Here is a 21,035-nt window from a genome sequence, read left to right as displayed (position 1 = left end):
ACTCTGGAGCAGCAACCCATGTCACTGGCAATGCAGGTAAGTTCTCTACTTTGACTCCCTATTTTGGTAAATCTAATATTGTAACCGGAGATGGGACTCACCACCCTATTTCAAACATAGGCAATGTCCTCATTCCTTTGTTCGAGTCATCTATCCCTTTATCTGATGTTGTTCATGCACCAAACATAAAGAAAAATATTGTATCTGTTTCTAAACTTGTTGATTCTACCAATTCTTCTGTGGAATTTACTCCTACTTCTGTCTTTGTCAAGGATCTTCAAACGAGGGAGATGTTCGCTAAAGGAGAGCGACGTGGAGACATGTATGTCTTTAATGAAGATCCAGCCTCCAGTGTCCTGAAGCCCAAGTCTGATCTCATCTCTAAAAGTGTCCTAAGTACATCCAAATGTAATAAGTCAGATCTCTGGCATTCTCGTCTTGGTCATTGTAGTCAAGTCTTTATTGAAAAGTTAGTGTCAAATGGTTTTCTTTCAGAGTCTGTTTCACCTTCATTGAAGGATAAAATATGTCCCAGTTGTCAGGTCTGCAAAAGTCATGTACTCCCTTTTCATCAAATAAATAAAAGAGCTTCCATGCCTTTTGAGATAATATGTTCAGATGTTTGGGGCCCAACCCCTAATCCCTCCTCTTCTGGAAGTAAATATTATGTATCTTTTATTTACAGTTTTTCTCGTTTTACCTGGATATTCTTTATGAAACACAAATCAGAAGTTTTTTCCATTTTCCGTCATTTTCATGCCTATGTTAAAAATCAATTCTCTCAAAATATCCAAATTCTCCAATGTGATGGAGGTGGTGAGTATTCCTCCAAAGAATTTTTAGATTTTCTCCAAGATAATGGGATGCATCGTAGAGTTTCTTGCCGGTACACTCCACAACAAAATGGAATTGTTGAACGTAAACACAGACATATTGTGGAAAGTGCAATGAGTATGATGCATGGGAGTAATTTACCCATTAGTCTTTGGACTGAAGCTTTTCACACTGCCACTCATGTGATAAATCGTCTTCCTATGCCTATCTTGAAAATCAATCTCCCTATTATGTTCTCTTTGGTGCACATCCCGATTATAATGAGTTACGAGTTTTTGGATGCACATGTTATGTACATATTGACAAATCCATGAGGACTAAATTTCAAAACAAAGCCTCTATATGCCAATTTGTAGGTTATGCAGATGAACACAAGGGTTACAGGTGTTATGATCCTGCCAATAAGAAGATTAGAATTTCCAGAAATGTTGTTTTTAATGAAAATAGTTTTCTGGAAAAATGAGCAGACGTCAATCGTGAACATATTGGTGCAGTTGCTAATTGGTATGACCCATGGCTTAGTGCTGAACTTATTTCACATGCTGCTGAGCATACTATTTTGACTCCTGAAAACATACATGGTGAGACAGTTTCATATGATACATCACAAGCAGAGTGTCTGAGATACAAAGGTAATGTGTATACCAGGAGACCTAGAGAGCAAACGAATGTACCTGCTGAAGAACACATTGCATTATCTAATAACAGAGAAGCACCAAGAAGATCAGGCAGGATAAGGCATCCTATTGAAAAGTGGGTTAGTTATGACAACTTTTCTATGGACTTTCAGATTTTTCTATCCCAGATTGAAAAACACGATGAACCTCTTGGTTTTCATCAAGCTATCCAATCCAACAAATGGATTGAAGCGATGAATGAGGAGATCGAGGCACTTCATGAGTGTCAAACATAGGAGATAGTTGGCCGCCCTCCAGATAAAAATGTTGTTGGTTTCAAATGGATTTATAAAATTAAATATAAACCGGATGGTAGCATTGAACGGCATAAGGCGCGTCTTGTAGCCAAGGGTTTCACTCAAGAGTATGGTCAGGATTATGATGAGACATTCAGCCCAGTGGTAAAAATGGGAACTATTCGCATTATACTTGGCTTGGCGATTGAACATGGCTGAATCCTTAGTCAGCTTGATGTTAAGAATGCATTCCTTCATGGGGACTTAAAGGAAGAGGTCTACATGGAGCAGCCTCAAGGTTATGCAGAGGGAGACCCAAAAGAATATGTATGCAAATTAACCAGAGCTTTGTATGGATTGAAGCAAGCTTCTAGGTCATGGTTTGAAAGCTTTTCTTTAGAAATCCAGAAACATGGTTTCTTTCGTTCCCAACTTGACCATTCTCTGTTTACATATAGGGACGGTACCACTATGGTTTTCTTACTCATATATGTTGATGATATTGTTATCACTGGTAATGCTCCAGATCACATTCAGTGAATTAAAGTTTTGTTGAGTATGTGATTCAAAATGAAGGACCTTGGGGAGCTGAGATATTTTCTTGGTGTAGAGGTAGACAGACAAGATGAAAAAATGTCATTAACTCAACATAAATATACTCTTGATCTTCTGGCTAAAGCAGGAATGACAGGTTGTAAACCTCTACCCACACCCAGTGTTGTCAACCAAAGGCTCAGTATTTGTGATGGTGAGTTATATCCTGATGCAGTCAAGTATTGCAGTTTAGTGGGTATGCTACAATACCTTACTTTTACTAGACCAGACATTGTATATTCTGTTAATCAAGTATCTCAATTTATGCATGAACCAAAGACTGGTCACATGGATGTTGTCAAGCGCATCCTTCGCTATCTAAAAGGAACGGTGGGTGATGGACTCATATATTCAATCTTCATGGAAGACACCAAAACATGACATACTGGCCTATACAAATGCAGACTGGGCAGGGGATCCAGATGAGAGGAGGTCTGTTTCAGGATACTGTGTTTCATTGGGAGAAATCTTGTCTCATGGAGTAGCAGAAAACAGAAAAAGTGGCAAGATCTAGCACAGAGGCAGAGTATAGATCTATGGCAACTGCCACAGCAGAAGTGACTTGGATTAGGCATCTACTTACAGAGATGGGAGAGGATATCTCAAACTCAACACTTATGTGTGATAATAGAAGTGCTATACAAATTGCATTCAACCCTATTCATCACAGTCGGACTAAGCATATTGAGATTGATCAACACTTCATCAGACAAAAGATAGCCGACAAAGAAATTGAACCAGTTTATGTCCCTTCAAAAGACCAAGTTGCCGATATATTTACAAAAGGTCTCACAAGTCACCGCTTCTGGTATCTGAAGAACAAGTTGCACATGGTTCAACCCCATGCACAACTTGAGGGAGGGTATTAGAATATGGAGTATGGATTGGATATGGATCCGATAAATGATCCATATCCAATCACGTGTTTTGTTTCCTTTGTACTCTAATGTAACATGTGTTACTAATGAGGGGCATTTTTGTCCTTGTAAGGTTATTGTAACCCTATTAAGCGTAATATAGCATTACTGCAGCTGCTAAGAAAAACAGTTGCTGCCGATTCCCAAATATCGAGTTTTCTCTCCTCTCTCTCTCTCCCCTCTCTCTCTCACACCAATTCCTTGATTATTTTAAGAGTTCTTTCACTTCCTTACCTAAAGAGGTTAAGAAGAGTTAGAAATCCATAGTGAAATTCTCATAACTAACCTATCTATCAATAGAATGTCGAGGTCGAGTGGATCTCCTGGGAACAGAGGATGGAACAGAAACAGAAGAAGAATTCATCTCCTGATTAGAGTTGGGAAGGATCCCGTTCTCACGTCGAGAGTAAACAATGCCCTTATACCTTTCGGGAGCCAAGAGTGGATCTGAAATGACACTTTCTTGAATCCTTTGTACAACATCAGACATGTTTCTCTCGTATCTTTGATTATATTCTGAAGGACAAATATCATCAACACTAGAAAAGAGATCAGAGTTCAACCAGGGGTGATAAATTTCAATTTCAGGAGAGGTGTTAACTTTGTGGTCAAAATTCAATTCATCAAATATAACATTCCTCAATATTTTGATACGCTTGCTCACGGGATCATAGCATCTATACCCTTTATAATCATCAGCATACCCCATAAATCTGCACTTCAAGGCCTTATCCTGAAACTTGTGCCACATTGAACTGTCAACATGAACATAACATACACACCCGAATACCTGCAAATCATGATAATTTGGATGAACACCGTGTAAAGAAAGAAAGGTTATTTTTTTTGCAAGATATTCATGGGCAATCAGTTTATGATATGAACTGCTGAATGAAAAGCCTCTGCCCAAAAGGTAACTGGAAGATTACTATCATGCTCATTGCACTCTCGATAATATGGCGATGCTTTTGTTCAACAATCTCATTTTGTTGAGGTGTATGAGGGCAAGACACCCGCCTACGTATTCCATTTGTCTGGAGAAAATTAATAAAGTCATTTGAGGAGAATTCACCCCCTCCATCACATTGAAAACAAAGGATATTATTAGAGAATTGATTTTGAACAAAGGAATGAAAATTCTGAAATAACTTGAATGTTTCAGATTTACATTTCATAAAGAAAATCCATGTATATCGAGAATAACTATCAACAAAAATGAGATAGTATTGAAAAAGGTGTTTTAGGTGTATGGGTCCAAACCCGACCCACAGCCACCTCCTGTATGTACGTTTTGTTTTGCTATTTTTTTATTCGAGTCTGGATATTACAATGGATCCAGACCCATACTGTACATTCAAGTATTAATATAGGTTTTAGGTCACGATTTCTGTAGAAAGCCGCAACTCTCTTAGCTCTTCTTCATCTCTCTCTCTCTCTCTCTCTCTCTCTCTCTCTCTCTCTCTCTCTCTCTCTCTCTCTCAATACAGGTATTCTAACATGGTATCAGAGTAGAGATCCATCTAAGGGCTGAAGAAGGTTTCCGACAGGTGCGACGATCGGAGATTTGAGGTTTTTCGTTCCTCCCCTTCTACTTTTATTCCTTTCTCCTTCTTTTCATTTTTATTTTTGTTCTCTCTGAAATTTTCTGTGCACCCGACCCACATCTCACGTGGGCTTGAGATTCACGTGGCTCATTTCTTCCTTCTTCCTGAAATTTTTTGTACACCTGACCCACATCTTACGTGGGCTTGATCTCTTCGTGGTATTCTGAGATTCACGTAAACCCTGTTTACATGAATTTAGACTGTGCAAAAAGGGCAGATTCTTTTTCACGTGAATCGCTTAGATTCTTTTTCACGTGAATCGCTAAAATCGATTCACGTGAAACACCAAATCGATACCTATTTCAGATCCGCCTTTGTTTGGTATCACTTGATTTGTTTTCTTTGTCCGATCTTCTCTTTTGTATCTGTTTTTGCATATACAGATATACCAGTTTTTGTTGTACGTTCCCTGACTCTCATTTTCTACATTTACGTGAAAACGTATCTAACGTGTGAAATTTTCTTTTCATCACGTCAATCTCAAAAAAATTCAAGAGTGTAAAGAAAAGTTCAATGTTCAGCCTCAATATTTTCTGAATCTGACAGCCTGCCGTTTCCTGTTTATTTAAAAAAAAGGAGACTGAGCACTTCGTGAACACTCTTCTTGAATTTTATTTCTCTTGTTGAATTTTATTTCTCAATGGATCCTTATTCTTTTCAATCGAATCTTTCTTCAAGCTTTCTCAATCAACTCGTTTATGAAAAGTTGAATACCTCAAATTTCTTGATTTGGAGGAGACAAATTATTCCTTTTATAAGGAGCCAAGGTCTCTTAGGTCACCTGGATGGAACCACTTCAGTCCCATCAGAATTTGTCCCGAGAGAAGAAAAAGATGATAAAGGGGCGACTTCGATCGTGTATGTCAAAAATGCAGAATTTCTCAACTGAAAAAGGAAAGATCAATCAGGTGTTGCATACATCAGATCTACCCTGTCTCAAGAGGTGCTTGTTGTCATCCTTGACAATTGTACAACATTGCAACTCTGGGAGCGACGGGTTCAGAAGTATTCACAGGTTTCACAAGCGAGGATGGTTTTTCTCAAAAGGGAATTTCAGTTGCTAAGAAAAGATTTCGTGACCATCATGGAATACTTGAACAAGATAAAGATTATCACAGACCAACTTGCAGTTATAGGATGTGCGGTAAGTGACAGTGACATGGTGCAACAAACTCTGAGTGGATTGGGATGGCAGTGGCAACGACGATCGAACGTAGGGAGCGAGAGGGAGAGAGAGGAAAGGTCAGGCAACGAGGAGAGAGGGAGACAGAGAGGGAAAGAGAGAGCGTGAGAGGAAGAGAGGCGTGGGAGGGGTCTTTGTAGGAGGGTGCCCCAAAACGGAAGGAGGTCGGTTACCTCCCTCCCTTCACTAGGCGGCTGCGCACATAACCCCCCCCCCCCACTCTCTTTCCCCTTTCGGCTGTCAGAACACTAACGCCCTTTTTATCGGGCCAGCACAACTTTAGTGTTTTTTTTTCTTTTACCTTACTTCTTAACACGGGGCACAGCCCGGGTCCAGGTTCGAGACCCGAGATCCAACCGCGGGTTTGGACCTGCACCACCTTTGCGATGTGGATCCGTAGGTTGGATCCAATTGTGGATTCCTCGGTATATATATTTTTCATTTATATTTAAATTTTTTATAATATTATTATCATTCATCGTTGTTTTTTTCTATTTCTTTCTCTCATACATATATGTCTATATGAGAATATATATGTAGATCTGTTATGGATCCTGGATCTGAAACTAGGATCCCAGGCCCAATTCAGGAAATTATGTATTATTTTAAGATAATTTCAAGTAAATAAAAAAAAAATTGAAGTTATTACATTCAATGCACATGCATGAACTAATGCTGAACAGTAAAGATGCATGATTCATGCACATGTATGAACTACAACAACAACAACAACTACGCCTTCATCCCAAAACAATTGGGGTCGGCGATATGAACCAACAAAGAAAATCATTATGGGTCTTCCACATGAATCCTTCTCCTCCATTCATTTCTATCCAATGCCATGTCCTCGGTGAGGTTCAAAGCATTCATATCCTTTCTTATCACCTCCATCCATGTCTTCCTAGGCCTACCCCGACCTCTTTTAACTAATATATTTTTCCATTTCTCTATCCTTCTAACTGGAGCATCATTAGGCCTTCGTCGAATATGTCCAAACCACCGTAAACGATTCTCTCTCATCTTATTTTCAATGGGTGCAACGCCTACCTTCTTACGTATCTCCTCATTCTGAATCTTATCTTTTATTGTATTTCCACACATCCATCTCAGCATACGCATCTCAGCTACACTCATTTTTTGAATATGATGTCTCTTGGCAGCCCAACATTCCGTACTATATAGTAAAGCGGGCTTAATAGTCGTCCTATAAAACTTTACCTTCAACCGCAATGGCATTCTACGATCGCACAACACTCCAGTTGCACTCTTCCATTTCATCCACCCAACCTTTATCCTATGATTTACATCTCCATCAATTTCTCCATACTTTTGAATGATAGATCCCAAATATTTGAAAGAATCATCCACCGGTATTTCGTGCTCACCAAGCTTCACTACACTCCCATCACTACTTTGTTGCTTACTAAATCGACATTCCATGTATTCTGTCTTACTCTTACTCAACTTAAAACCTCTTGCTTCCAATGTCTGTCTCCATAATTCTAACTTAGCATTAACCCCAGCTCTAGACTCATCAATCAAAACAATATCATCAGCAAACAACATACACCACGGCACATTTTCTTGAATTGATCTCGTAAGCTCATCCATCACTATAGCAAATAGGAAAGGGCTTAAAGCAGATCCTTGATGTAACCCAACTGTTATAGGAAAATTGGTTGTCACCCCTCCACAAGTGCGGACATTGGTTACTACTCCTTCAAACATATCTTTAATTATACTAATGTACTTGAGAGAAACACCTTTCTTCATCATTGTCCACCAGAGAACGTCCCTATGTACTCTATTGTAAGCTTTCTCCAAATCAATAAAAACCATATGCAAATCTTTGTTCCTCTCTATATTTCTCTCAATAAGTTGTCTAAGAAGATGTATAGCTTCCCATAGTTGATCTTCCAGGCATAAAACAAAATTGATTCTCCGATATCATGACAATCTTCCTCAACCTAGACTCAATCACCCTCTCCCAAAGTTTCATAGTATGACTCATGAGTTTTATACCACGATAGTTTGTGCAATCTTGTATATCACCCTTATTCTTATATAGAGGCACCAAAGTACTCTTCCTCCACTCATTAGGCATCTTATTTGTCCGCCAAATCTTGTTAAAAAGATTTGTCAACCATTCTAAACCTTTCTCTCCCAAGCATTTCCAAGCCTCGATAGGTATACCATCTGGGTCAACTGCCCTTCTTGATTTCATTTTCTTCAAAGCCTCTGCAATTTCTTTCTTTTGAATCTTGCGCATGAAGTCACGATTCATCTCATGAAAAGGAATTGAAAAGTCTCCAAGATCCTGAGCATGACTTTCATTAAATAGCTTATCAAAATAATCTTTCCATCTCTCCTTAATCTCCTCATCTTTGACTAAAACCCTTTGTGTTTCATCTTTGATACATCTAACCATACCCAGATCCCTCGATTTCCTATCTCTTATCTTTGCAAGCCTATAAATATCCTTCTCACCCTCTTTGGTATCCAACTTGTCATAAACCTCTTTATATACCTTATCCCTCGCATTCCGAACTACTTTTTTAGCTTCCTTCTTTGCTATCATATACTTCTCCAAATTCTCATTATCACGATTTTTACTTAGATTTCTATAACACTCTCTTTTAACCTTAATAGCTAATTTGACATCCTCGTTACACCACGATGTATCCTTACCTAGCGGTGCACCGCCTTTAGACTCACCCAATACCTCCTTAGCCACCTTTCTCATGCCACCCGCTATCTTATTCCACATAGATTATGAATCCTCCTCGAGACACCAATCAACTTCCTTAACTACCCGCTCTACAAACATTCCTTGTTTAGCTTCTTTCAGTGCCCACCACTTAATTCTAGGATCTATCATATGTCTATCCCTTTTGCGGTATTGTCTAATTCTAAGATCTAAAATTAAGACTCTATGTTGTGTAGCTACACTTTCTCCCGGTATAACCTTACAATCGATGCAACAACCCCTATCTCTCTTTCTAAGTAGGAAAAAATCTATCTGACTCGTATTAACCCCACTTTTAAATGTTACTAGGTGAGACTCCCTCTTCCTAAACCAAGTGTTTGCTAAGATCATATCATAGGACAAACCAAAATCTAAAATCCTTTCTCCACTTTCGTTTCTTTCTCCTATACCATAGCCTCCATGGATACTCTCAAATCCATCCCTACTAATGCCTACATGCCCATTAAGGTCACCGCCGATGAAAAGCCTTTCTCCATAAGATATCCCTTGTACTACTCCATCTAAATCTTCACAAAATTGACGCTTAATGGAATCATCTAAACCTACTTGAGGTGCATAAACACTAATAATATTAATAATATTCGTACCTAATACAGATGCATGATTCAATATACATGCATAAATAACTTATTAACTTATTTATCAGAGTTACTTTTGCATGCATGTCCCTATTAAATGCACACAATTTTAGTTTTCACTTTTTCTTAAACCCACAAATACTCAAAACAGGCACAAATTCTCGAAATCTAAGTTAAGTTCTTAGTTGTGGCTTAACACACAATTTGTATTTTATTACTGGGTTCTACACTTGTTCTTCGACCGATATAAAAAATCCTCACCTTCCATCAGAACATTAGAAATTCTCACCTAATGCCAGGACATCAATGAAGATCATCAACCATTGATGTTATTTTCTTGGTATACCAAAACTATATTTGAGTCAACACCACCACCCCCAAGCAAAGTGGCTGAAATCTCCTTAAAACCATGGTCGGGAGGTGAACCATCATATTGGGTTTAGGGGCACAATCGCACAAGGAGTTTTAGTATCCTCACAGTCCTCCATGACCGCTATCTAAGATTCTCACACTATGAAAGGGACATTAAGGAAAAGATTAATTACATCGTTTGGTCTCTTTTACCATTTTAAATAATTTTAAGTTCTTTACACAAGAACCGTTTTGCAAACCCACATGCAAAATCAATTTCAGGCCCTGGCCAACAAAATGTAATAGTATAATTAATTTAGAAAACCAATAATTTTTAGAAATAAATTTTGCAATGCATAAATAAAATCAACAATAAGTGGAGCAACACATGCTCCTGGCCTACACGGCCCATAGTGGTTCACATCTGACCACAAAAGCATCTCAAAAGTGATTTATACATCATTTACAAAATTTCAGTGAACATGTAACACACTCACTATTTCTGAACATATTCACAATGGACATTTAAACACACAACATGAATTCACATAAAGCCAATTGGATACACATGCGAACAGATGCTTGCAACATGCATTATCATGATCAGTTCCATACATAAACACCCAAACATGCACATGATCATATTTATGCAAGCATCAAAATAAACTTTAGAATTTCGTGCGTATGATATGCACATTTGCAACATGGTATTCAAATATATAAGCATACACAACCAAATCAAAATATATAATCAGATGCCTAATCCTGCGAACACGAGTTTGAACATAGCAAAATTGTTCAGAGTTAATCTAACACACTGTCAATCTGATCAAATTGTAAACACCTAACACTGCTAATCTGATCAGATTGCAAGCACCCAACATAATCGACAGTATGATAAGATTGCATATGCTTAGCCCCATCAGCAGACTAATCAGATTTCTCATGCTTAAACCGTGGCCAATCTGGTCAAATTTCACATGCAAAAACAGTGACAAACCTGGTTAGATTGCATATGAGAAAAAATAATGGAAAATCTGATTAGATTGCACCTACGCAAACAATGGAAAATCTGATCCAGATTGCACATGCGCAAAAAGTGGCAAATCTGATCAGATTGCACACACTTATCATGGTGACAGATCTGATCATATTGCACACAAGCAACCTAGTGTAAACCTGATCAGATTGCACCTGTACACACAATGGCAGATCTGATCACGGCACCGAAACTAACGTGCAGGCAAATCAGGTAACAATCACCAAAGAATAACATGAAATCAAGACTGATAAAAGTCATACAAAAAATAACTTGTCAAAATTTAATAATAGACTGATCAACATCAAGAACAATATATAAACATGTCTGATAACAACATAAAAAAATAACCCTTTTGTAGGTCTGATAACAACATAAAAACTAAACCTTTGCAGATCTGATCAGACTATACAGACACAACCTGTAAACAAGTCTGAACCAGTTATCAAAAAAATAAAACATAGAGTCGAGTTTGATAACAACCAACAAAAACATGTAATCAGATCTGATAACAGTCAACAAAATAACATGTAATCATATTTGATAACAGTCATTATAAATATATATAGTCAAATCTGATAGCGATCAACATAATAGCATAAAATCAAATTTGATAACAGTCGTCAGAAATAACATATAGTCAAATATAATGACAGTCATCAAAATACATATAATCAGATTTGACAACAACCATCAAAATATACAGTCAAATTTGATAAAAAAATAAGTTCAATCAGATTGCCCAAAAAAACATATAGGCAAATCTGATCAGACTACTTGTAAAGACATATTGGCAGACCTAATTAAACTGCTGAAAACTGCATAATGGCAGATCTGATCAAGTTTGCTAATATGTTGGAATCAACAAATCTAAATCAGATCAAAATTGATCTCAAACAATATATATATTTTTCTTTCCAGAACATAGAAGGAACTATCAAATATCAAAGTCGATCCATATATATGTTCAACATTCTTTGTGAAAAAAAGAATCGATAACATGTATCTACACATATGAAACATCAACAAAAAATTGGCCACATGCTTCATCAGAGAAAAATATTGATGGCATGCTCATATTAATATATATATATATATATAAAATTGTAACTTAATACATATACCTATACATATTTTTGAATCAGTTTTCCCTTTTCCATCTAAACTTACACATGAACCAGATTTAAACCTATTTCTTCCCGTAAGAACTTAGAGAGAAACATGTACCTTATTCGTAGTGTAGAAAAATTAGAAAAATCGACGATTGTATGGTGAGAAAATAAATTTTCTTTCTCTCCTTCCTCTTCTTTTTCTCTTCTTTTTCTCTTTTTTTCTTTTCCCTTTTTCCTTCTCTCTCTCTCTCTCGAATGCTTTTTCTAGAGAGAGAGGAGTCCAACCCCTCTTGTATTGTTTTCTAGAAATTCTTATCCTCTTATTTTACTTTTCTTTTAATTTAAGATATATCTAGAGGGTGACGTCCCCTATAGAGAACGCAATTAGGTAGAGTTTTACTTTATGTAGAACTCTACATTATCTAGAAGATAAATCTAAAATTTATTTACTTATTTTATTTTATTAATTATTTTATTATTATTTAATTTAATAATTCATAGAAAATTCTAGAGGGTGCTGCCCCCCTCTGGAAGACTCTCATGGGGTAGAGTTCTACCTGTTGAATTTAAAGTTTTAAATGGGCCATATATGGATTTCGAATCCATATCCAGATTCAAGATCCAAATCCATATTCAAAATCCACGTGGATCCTACCTGAACCAGATCCTAGTTAATATGGGTTCTGGATTGAGTCCAGACCTATATTAACTTGGGATCAAACGAAGCGAATCCAGTATGATCCAATCCAGAAAAAGGCAAAAATATAGGCAGGTCATTTTTGAAGAAATGTGATTTTTGGGTCAATCGTAACCCGATTTCATAAAAAAAAGGCACCAACGTGCTCAGAATTACGAGACGCAGCTAACGGTATTCATACCTAATTTTTGCCTGAATTTAACCTGAATCTCGCTCTATTTTTGCTCAAATTTAAAGGTTTAAAACAAAAATTTTCTGAAACTTTGATTGGATCATCAAGGTCATGTCAGTGGGCTCCGGGCCACGCCCAGACCCATCTGACATCACCTACAATTAAATATATTTTCCATGATTTTTATTAATTTAATTAAATATTAAATTAAAAATTTATATTTTTCGAAATTAAAAATCATGAAAAAATATGCAATATTACAGATTGACCTTAATTATCTTGCACTATTTATCTCAGAGCCAATAAGACAGCAAAGAATTGAACCATAGAAAAAGGTAACTAATTTTTTCTATTAAAAGACAACTTATGGTTACTACTCAGCTTTTCTACAAGTGAACGGCTACAAAAATATATGCCCAGTAAGCAGATAAATACAAGTAAAAGGTTACACCCTCTTTAACCATATACGGATGTCAGAATGTTAACTTTTATGATATGGAACTTTTTGAAAGAAGTGGCTACTATTTGATCCTTACCTCAAAAAGTTTTGTTCTTTACTGTGTAGGGAAGCACAACTCATTGGAGACTTCAATGGTTGGAATGGGTCACGCCACCAAATGGAAAGAAACGAATTTGGTGTTTGGACTATCAAAATACCAAACTCAGATGGCAATCCAACAATTCCTCATAATTCAAAAGTGAAGTTCCGTTTTAAGTGTGCCAATGGAGCATGGCGTGATCTAATCCCAGCCTGGATAAAATATGCAACAGTTGATCCCACGAGATTTGCAGCTGCATATGATGGAGTATATTGGGATCCACCCCCTTCAGAGAGGTTAAATTTTGTCTAGTTGTCCTTTGTGTAGCTTGCTAACTATTTTAGTTTAATATGCTTGTTTCTCATATGCCTACAGGTATCAGTTCAAATATGCTCGACCAGCAAAGCCTTTGGCACCACGCATATATGAAGCCCATGTAGGAATGAGTAGCTCAGACCCACACATCAGCTCATACAGAGAGTTTGCAGACAATGTTCTGCCGCGTATTAAGTCAAATAACTACAATGTTGTCCAGTTGATGGCTGTCATGGAACATTCATATTATGCATCTTTTGGGTATCATGTTACAAACTTCTTTGCTGTTAGCAGTAGATCAGGAACACCCGAGGATCTTAAATATTTGATTGATAAAGCTCATGGTTTAGGCTTGCAAGTATTGCTGGATATTGTTCACAGCCATGCAAGTACAAATGTGACAGATGGCCTTAATGGTTATGATGTGGGCCAGAGAACACAAGAATCCTACTTTCATACTGGTGAAAGAGGTTATCATAAGCTGTGGGACTGTCGTTTATTTAACTATGCAAACTGGGAAGTCCTGCGTTTTCTTCTTTCTAACTTGAGATGGTGGCTTGAGGAGTTTCAATTTGATGGGTTCCGTTTTGATGGGGTCACATCCATGGTGTATCATCATCATGGCGTTAACATGGTATTTTCAGGAAACTATAATGAATATTTCAGTGACGCTACTGATGTGGATGCCATTGTATATCTTATGCTAGCCAATTCTCTTATCCATAATCTCCATCCTGATGCCATTTTGATTGCTGAGGATGTCTCTGGTATGCCCACACTGGGTCTAGCTATTTCTGAAGGTGGAATTGGTTTTGATTATCGGTTGGCCATGGGAATGCCTGACAAGTGGATTGATTATCTAAATAACAAAAGCGATGAACTATGGTCTGTGAAGGAGATTGTCTTGTGCCTGACAAACAGGAGATACACTGAGGCATGTGTTTCATATGCTGAGAGTCATGATCAGGTATTGATAAACTTCTTATTTGGTGTGTACCTCTTTTTTTAGGCTACTAATCTGGTGAAGAAATTCTTAGAAACATCTTTATTTATACTGAACCATCGGACTAGAGAAAGTTTTGTTGTCTCAATCTGTTTGTGAACAATTATTCTGTGTCAACCATAAGTTGAAAGTCTAGAAGATATTATTTATGTAAAGTTGTATATTAATCATCAGACTTTTTGTTTTGTAATATTCAAATTGAAGAACATTTCTTCCATTTAACTTAATCAGCGTTCTCATGGAGGACATAATGCTTAGAAGATATGGAGTTTCAGTCATGGAAAATTCTTTTGAACAATTGCAATTTTTTGTCTATTTGCAGACAATTGTTGGTGGTAAGACACTTGCGTTTCTACTAATGGACGAGGAAATGTATACTGGAATGTCTTGCTTAGGGCGTGTCTCTCCTATTATTGATCGTGGAATTTCACTTCACAAGGTCTGGATCCTATGGCTTGATGCCAAGGGGGAACGGGCGGGGTTGGAATTTTCTTGTTAGCAATCTTAGATTTTATAAATTCTTCTAAAAAAAATCTTAATTTTATAAATGCTATAGTAGTTTGAATTCTTTGTCACCATGGAATGTGGATCATTTCAACCATTTTTCTTGCATATGTTTTTTTTCTTTTCAGATTATTCATTTCATAACAATGGCATTAGGAGGCGAGGGCTATCTTAATTTCATGGGTAGTGAGGTAAAACAGTTGTCACTTGCATTTACCATGTGTTTCATCATTTTTATGCTAAAGGAATTTGGTACTTTGAGCAATGCCTACATCAAGACAGGCTGCCCTGGATGCTCCTACTCTATGTATAGATTGTCCCTTAGTACTGCTACTTTATGTGCAATTGTAAATTTTGTTTGGTAATTATGAGTCTTCGTCTGGTTTCCAGCTATTTTCGGACACAATTTAGGCAAGTAGCAGTGTATGACCTCCAACACCACCTACTTACCTACCCTACATTTTGCGTGCCTGTGTGTGTGTTGCTGAACAAACTTTAGCAATCTTAGGATTGATGAGCATAATATTCAAATAATGGCTAGTTTAGATCTAATTGAAAATTCAATTGTTATCATAAGCTTGATGAGTTCAGCATCGATGTCTGTCGAAAAAAAATATAATAATTAAAGATATGTAAATCATGTCCAAAATAATAGATGAACGCAAGGTGCACAGCTGGATATTGACAGAGCAAACTATGAAAAACTGAAGGTTATCATAAGCTTGATGAGTTCAGCATCGATGTCTGTCAAAAAAAAATATAATAATTAAAGATATGTAAATCATGTCCAAAATAATAGATGAACGCAAGGTGCACAGCTGGATATTGACAGAGCAAACTATGAAAAACTGAAGGTGATCAACTGAACGAGATCAGTCATACATTGACGGAAAAATATAATGGCCGATTGCTAGTTCTAATATATATGATTATTTTCAGTCATAAACTTTATAATACTTGAACTTAATCAAACACATATTCAATCTTTACTTCTTAAAAGAAAATCCAGTTATGGCAGAGAGCAAAGCAAACTAAGCTGAAGATGATCAGCGAACCAAGATCAATCATTCATCGAATCTGAAAAATATAGCAGCTGATTACTAGGCTTTTAACATATTTTTTCAGTCATAAACTTTATAATACTTGAACTTGATGTCAAACACAAATTTATTAAATCAAATTGCAGTTGAATTCAGATCTGAATGCCTGTAGTAATATTTGGTTCTTAAATACACCATTCAAGAGTGCTATCCTTTATGTCATTGCCTCTTCTCCAGAACTGGTAATGTGTCATTGTGGTAGTTGAGAAAATCACCATTTTCAGCCTTCTTCTCCACAAATCCCAGAATAGGAAGGGGATGACAGCTACAAGACATGGAGGATGGATAACCTTTTACTAATTACAGTACCCCTCATTTTCAAATATGCCACTAAACCTGTATGCATATCTAATCTAAGATAATACTAAAAGTATACTTAGTGTGAAACAAAATTTAATCTAAAGATGTATGAGTGTGGGTTTTGACAGCAGGGATCGAACCAAGGCCAGAACTAATTGGTTTGAAGTTTGGATCTGATCTAGCATGATTGCTTACCAAACTTTATCCATTAGTTTTATATTGATGAACAGTATGAACCCAAACTATACCATCAAAGATCATCTAAACCCAAAATAAGTTCATTCTAAACAGGGTGGTTGGATTGCATGAATCTAATGATTGGGTTTTAATAGGGGCTGGCTACTATAAGCCAATGTTGTAAAAAGCATATAATAAAGTATTTTGGGAAGGTCTAAGATACAGGTTTATCATAACCCATCATATCATATCAAAAGATACAGAAAAAATATCTTACATTCGAACGACTCCATTTATAAATAAAAAAAATAAATTTTAAAATGATCACAAGAAGTACACGAATGCACATTGAGCAATAAAACGACAATACCAATTGAATTGATTTCTCTCTCTCTAGATCTCTCTCTCTCTCTCTCTCTCTCTCTCTGTAACGACCCCAATTCATAGCCCTTGAAAATGCAGATTTTTTTTTTCAAACCATTGCGAAAATCTTCTCAGAAACCCAAGGCCTTTACAGTTCCACTCTCAATTGAATAAAATGACCAACCACAACAGAGCTTACATTTATCATCTACACCAAACCAAACCTTTATTGAACTAATGAGTGATAAGTCTCAAGACAATTGCATAAAGGAAATATTCAGAGCGCAATATCAACTAAATGAAACAAAAGGAAATAAAAGTAGTCAAGCTGTCCATTTGTGATCTGTCTAGCAAGTGGGTGACACCCGTAACCTTCTCCAGAAGCCAGTCGCTTCACTGATCACCTGCGGCTGCGAAAAATCATAAAAAGAGGGGGTCAGAAATCCTAAGAATTCTACGTACAGATCCCTCTAATGAAAATAAATGAGCATAAAGAACACATATACGATTTCATGCAATAATTTAGAGTCATGCAATTATGAAAATTACATAATTCAATTAAGCATTCATGCAAATCTGAAACATTTATTAAGCATGAAGAATATAAATCAATAACAAGGATTACAATTTAAGTAAGCAGTATATTTAACATGCATTAGAACTTAAACATCAAGCATCCACCAACATGTAACAATTAAGGAAATAGATAAAAGATGTATGTCATAATGTATAGCAAGAATATGCATGATTTATGTGCAATGCATAAACACTTTATTATCTTTTATTAAAGTTTTTCTTTCCATATGCATGTTCTATTAAATGCATACAATTTAAGTTCATCTTTTTAATTGTCGTTGCCCGCGGATACATCAAGCGAATATAATTTTACCGAAGTCAAGTTAGGTTTCCAGGGTAACTTAGCCACAAGTTGTATTTTATTATAAGGTTACAAACTTAGCCATCGACCGAATCACTTTCGGAATATTAGACCTCCATATCTAATGTTGGGGACACTAGGGACACTCCACGCCCACAAGTGTCACTTCCTTGGTATACCAAAACAACAGCTCTGTCGAACACACAACCCTCCGGTAAAGTGACAGACTCTCCCTAAAACAGTGGCTAGGAGAAAGAATCTTAATATTGGATTCAGGGGTTAAAATAAAACACACAGAGTTTTTGTATCCTCGTAGTCTCCCAAAATCGAACGTCTAAGATGATCATTCTTTTGATGGGAGATCTCAGTATATATATTACAATGTTCTTATTCATTATCTTTTTAGTTAAAGCCATTTATTAAGTTTTGCAATTCTACATGCAAACGCAAAAACTCGCATCTACCCCTGCGAGAGTCATCACGGGGCTCCCGCCCGTGTAACCACATAGAACAGTGCAATACAATGCAATAAAAGTAAATATGATTTTTGCGATGCATTTAAATTAATAAAGGAAAGAGCAAACCACAACTTGGGCCTACCAAGCCCACGATGATTCATTACGATCATCGTTGCACCCTACGCAAAAACCATAACATCATGCGATAATTTACATGGTTTCTAACTACACATTCATAGATGCAAATTTTCAGCTGTGTGTGTGAAACAAGGATATTTAGAAGCATGTTCACATTCAATTTATGTGATAGTGGCAATTGCACGCTTTCACGTAATGCACATATTCAATTTAATGGCATGCTTTCATTCATTGTGCATTACTCATGTCGTTTGCATACACATATTCGCCTCAAAGCATAGTTTCTTTAAGTGTGCATACAATTGTCAATCTATAGTACCCTTTGAATATGCATAGGTTCATATCAATTACATGATATCAATAATCTTGCATATACTTGTCAATGCATATTCTCATTCATTTTTTTTTTTTGCATCACCATAGCACTGCATGTTACGATAAAATTTTCAAATCAAATTCAGCATAAACCTGGCATGTGCCACTTATCAAATGCAAACATATGTGTAGATACACTTTCATTTTGACATAAACCTATACTCATTAATGCATAATAACTTTTAATGCCATGTTTCCCTTTTTTTTTTAGAACATACACCTCAATGCAGATGTTTCTCATTGAAAAGAACATTAATGCACACAACACATACACCCTTTGTGATGCAAGGGTCCAACACCTCCACACACACTTATATAATTTTTTTTTCTTGTTGAACTCTTACCTCTGGTTCACGCCCAGCCGACTGATAGTTGGTTGGGGGTGTTCCTTCTTTTTCTTTAAAGGGTTTACACCCAGCCAACACAGTCGGCTGGGGTTCCAACAAGCCTAGCCAACCCTGGTCGGCTGGGTTTGCTGCAAACCTACCCCAGGTCAGGCCTCCTTGCTGATTTTTTTTTGTAAGGCACTACCAACACCCAACCGACATGGTTGGGCTCTGGTCTAATCCAGCCGACTTAATCGGCTGGGCACAGCAAAGCGTAGGCTGAGCTTGCGTATCACTTGCCTCTGGCAATCAGCTGAGTATCTTTCAGCTTGCTGCCAGCCGACCCATGCCCTTGTACCACACATCTTTTTTTTCATGGATTCCATCCAAAAAATGCATAAAATCGAACCGGGGTTCGATTTCTCATCTATTTTCAAAGGAAGAGACCCGTACCTCAGAAATCCTAAGCTTTGGAGTTGCCGCTATTGCGAGAAGAAGGTTTGCCGGCCACCGATCCTCTTGTCCGGCGCGATGGAGGTTGCTGAAGCGAGTTGGAGGGTGCTTCCACCGGCCTCGACTGCTCCGACGTCGTGAAGGGTTTCGAGAGGGAGGGTGAAAAGGCGAGAGAGAAGGAGAGAATGAGAGGGGGAGAAAAGGGGTTCGGGACTCTCTTTTGTAGGAGAGAGGGGTCCCAGAAAGGGAGATTTCCTTCCTTTCCCCGACAGTTGCGCATGACCCCTCCCCTTGCGTCCATCGCGTAACAGCACAAAAAAAATCCCCTTCATTTTATCGGGCAGACCCTGCCCCTTTACTTTAAGTTTTTTTTTTCGTTTCACAGGGCACGGGTCGGGTTCGAGTCCGAGATCCAAACGCGGTCTGGATTATGGATCCGCGACATCTTTGCGAAATGGATCCGCAGGTCGGATCCAAATGGATCCAACTGCGGATCCTCGCGTAGTTGCATTTATTTGATAGTAAAAATTGAGATTATTACATCCTTACCCCCTTAAAAGAATTTCACCTTCAAAATTAGAACGTAGGTAATGTTGATGCATATCCGCCTCAGGTTTTCAAGTGCACTCATCGAGCCCGTGATACTGCCAACGCACTTTCACAAACGAAATTGTCCTATTACGCAACATCTTTTCTTGACGATCTACAATCTCCATTGACCTTTCCTCCGTGATCAAGTCAGGTTGTACCTCGATCACCTCATAGTGAATCACATGTGAGGGGTCAGGTACATACTTTCTCAACATCAAGACATGGAACACATCGTGGATTTGCGAAAACTGCGGAAGGAGTACTACTCGATAAGCGGTTTCTCCAACGCGTTCAAGAACCTCGAAGGGTCCAACATATCGAGGACTCAGCTTCCCCTTCTTTTCAAACCTGAAGACACTCTTCATAGGCGAGATCCGAACAAACACATGATCACCTACCTCAAAACTAAGTTTTTTGCGCCGCTGATCGGCATAACTCTTCTGTCTGCTCTGCGCTGCAAGCAATATCTGTTGGATTAAACGTACCTGGTCCGCATAATGCTGGATGATCTTTGGAGACTCCACTGCTCTCACTCCAACTTCATCCTAGCACACTGGGGATCTACATGGTCGGCCGTACAAAGCTTCATACGGGGCCATGCCAATACTGGCATGGAAGTTGTTATTGTACGAAAACTCTGTAAGCGTCACATGTCTGTCCCAATCGCCTGCCTAATCCAAAGCACACGCTCTCAATATATCCTCGAGCGTCTGGATTGTACGCTCTGATTGCCCATCCGTCTGTGGGTGGAACGC

The 21,035-nt window shown here is 37.7% G+C and overlaps 1 protein-coding gene and 1 long non-coding RNA gene across 2 annotated transcripts in view; one reads left to right on the top strand and one right to left on the bottom strand.

The window, feature by feature from the left end:
- The window catches only part of LOC149832633 (1,4-alpha-glucan-branching enzyme 1, chloroplastic/amyloplastic-like), a 74,953-nt gene that overhangs the window by 6,198 nt on the left and 47,720 nt on the right, over window positions 1–21,035 (top strand). The window contains exons 5-8 of the mRNA XM_090013279.1: window positions 13,327–13,596; window positions 13,676–14,582; window positions 14,941–15,057; window positions 15,251–15,313. Coding sequence (XP_089869405.1) covers window positions 13,327–13,596; window positions 13,676–14,582; window positions 14,941–15,057; window positions 15,251–15,313 — 1,357 coding nt within the window. The remainder of the gene's footprint in view (window positions 1–13,326; window positions 13,597–13,675; window positions 14,583–14,940; window positions 15,058–15,250; window positions 15,314–21,035) is intronic.
- On the bottom strand, window positions 17,272–19,979 carry LOC149832634 (uncharacterized). The gene is made up of 2 exons (XR_016433354.1): window positions 19,690–19,979; window positions 17,272–17,466 (listed from the first exon to the last, which is right to left on the bottom strand). It is a non-coding gene; the product is annotated as an uncharacterized LOC149832634 (long non-coding RNA).

Source organism: Nuphar pumila, chromosome 7 (genome assembly GCF_984573655.1).
Source record: "Nuphar pumila chromosome 7, dmNupPumi1.hap1.1, whole genome shotgun sequence".
NCBI lineage: Eukaryota > Viridiplantae > Streptophyta > Magnoliopsida > Nymphaeales > Nymphaeaceae > Nuphar > Nuphar pumila.
The sequence above is the reverse complement of the archived record's forward strand: the minus strand, read 5'-3'. Positions and strand labels throughout refer to the sequence as shown.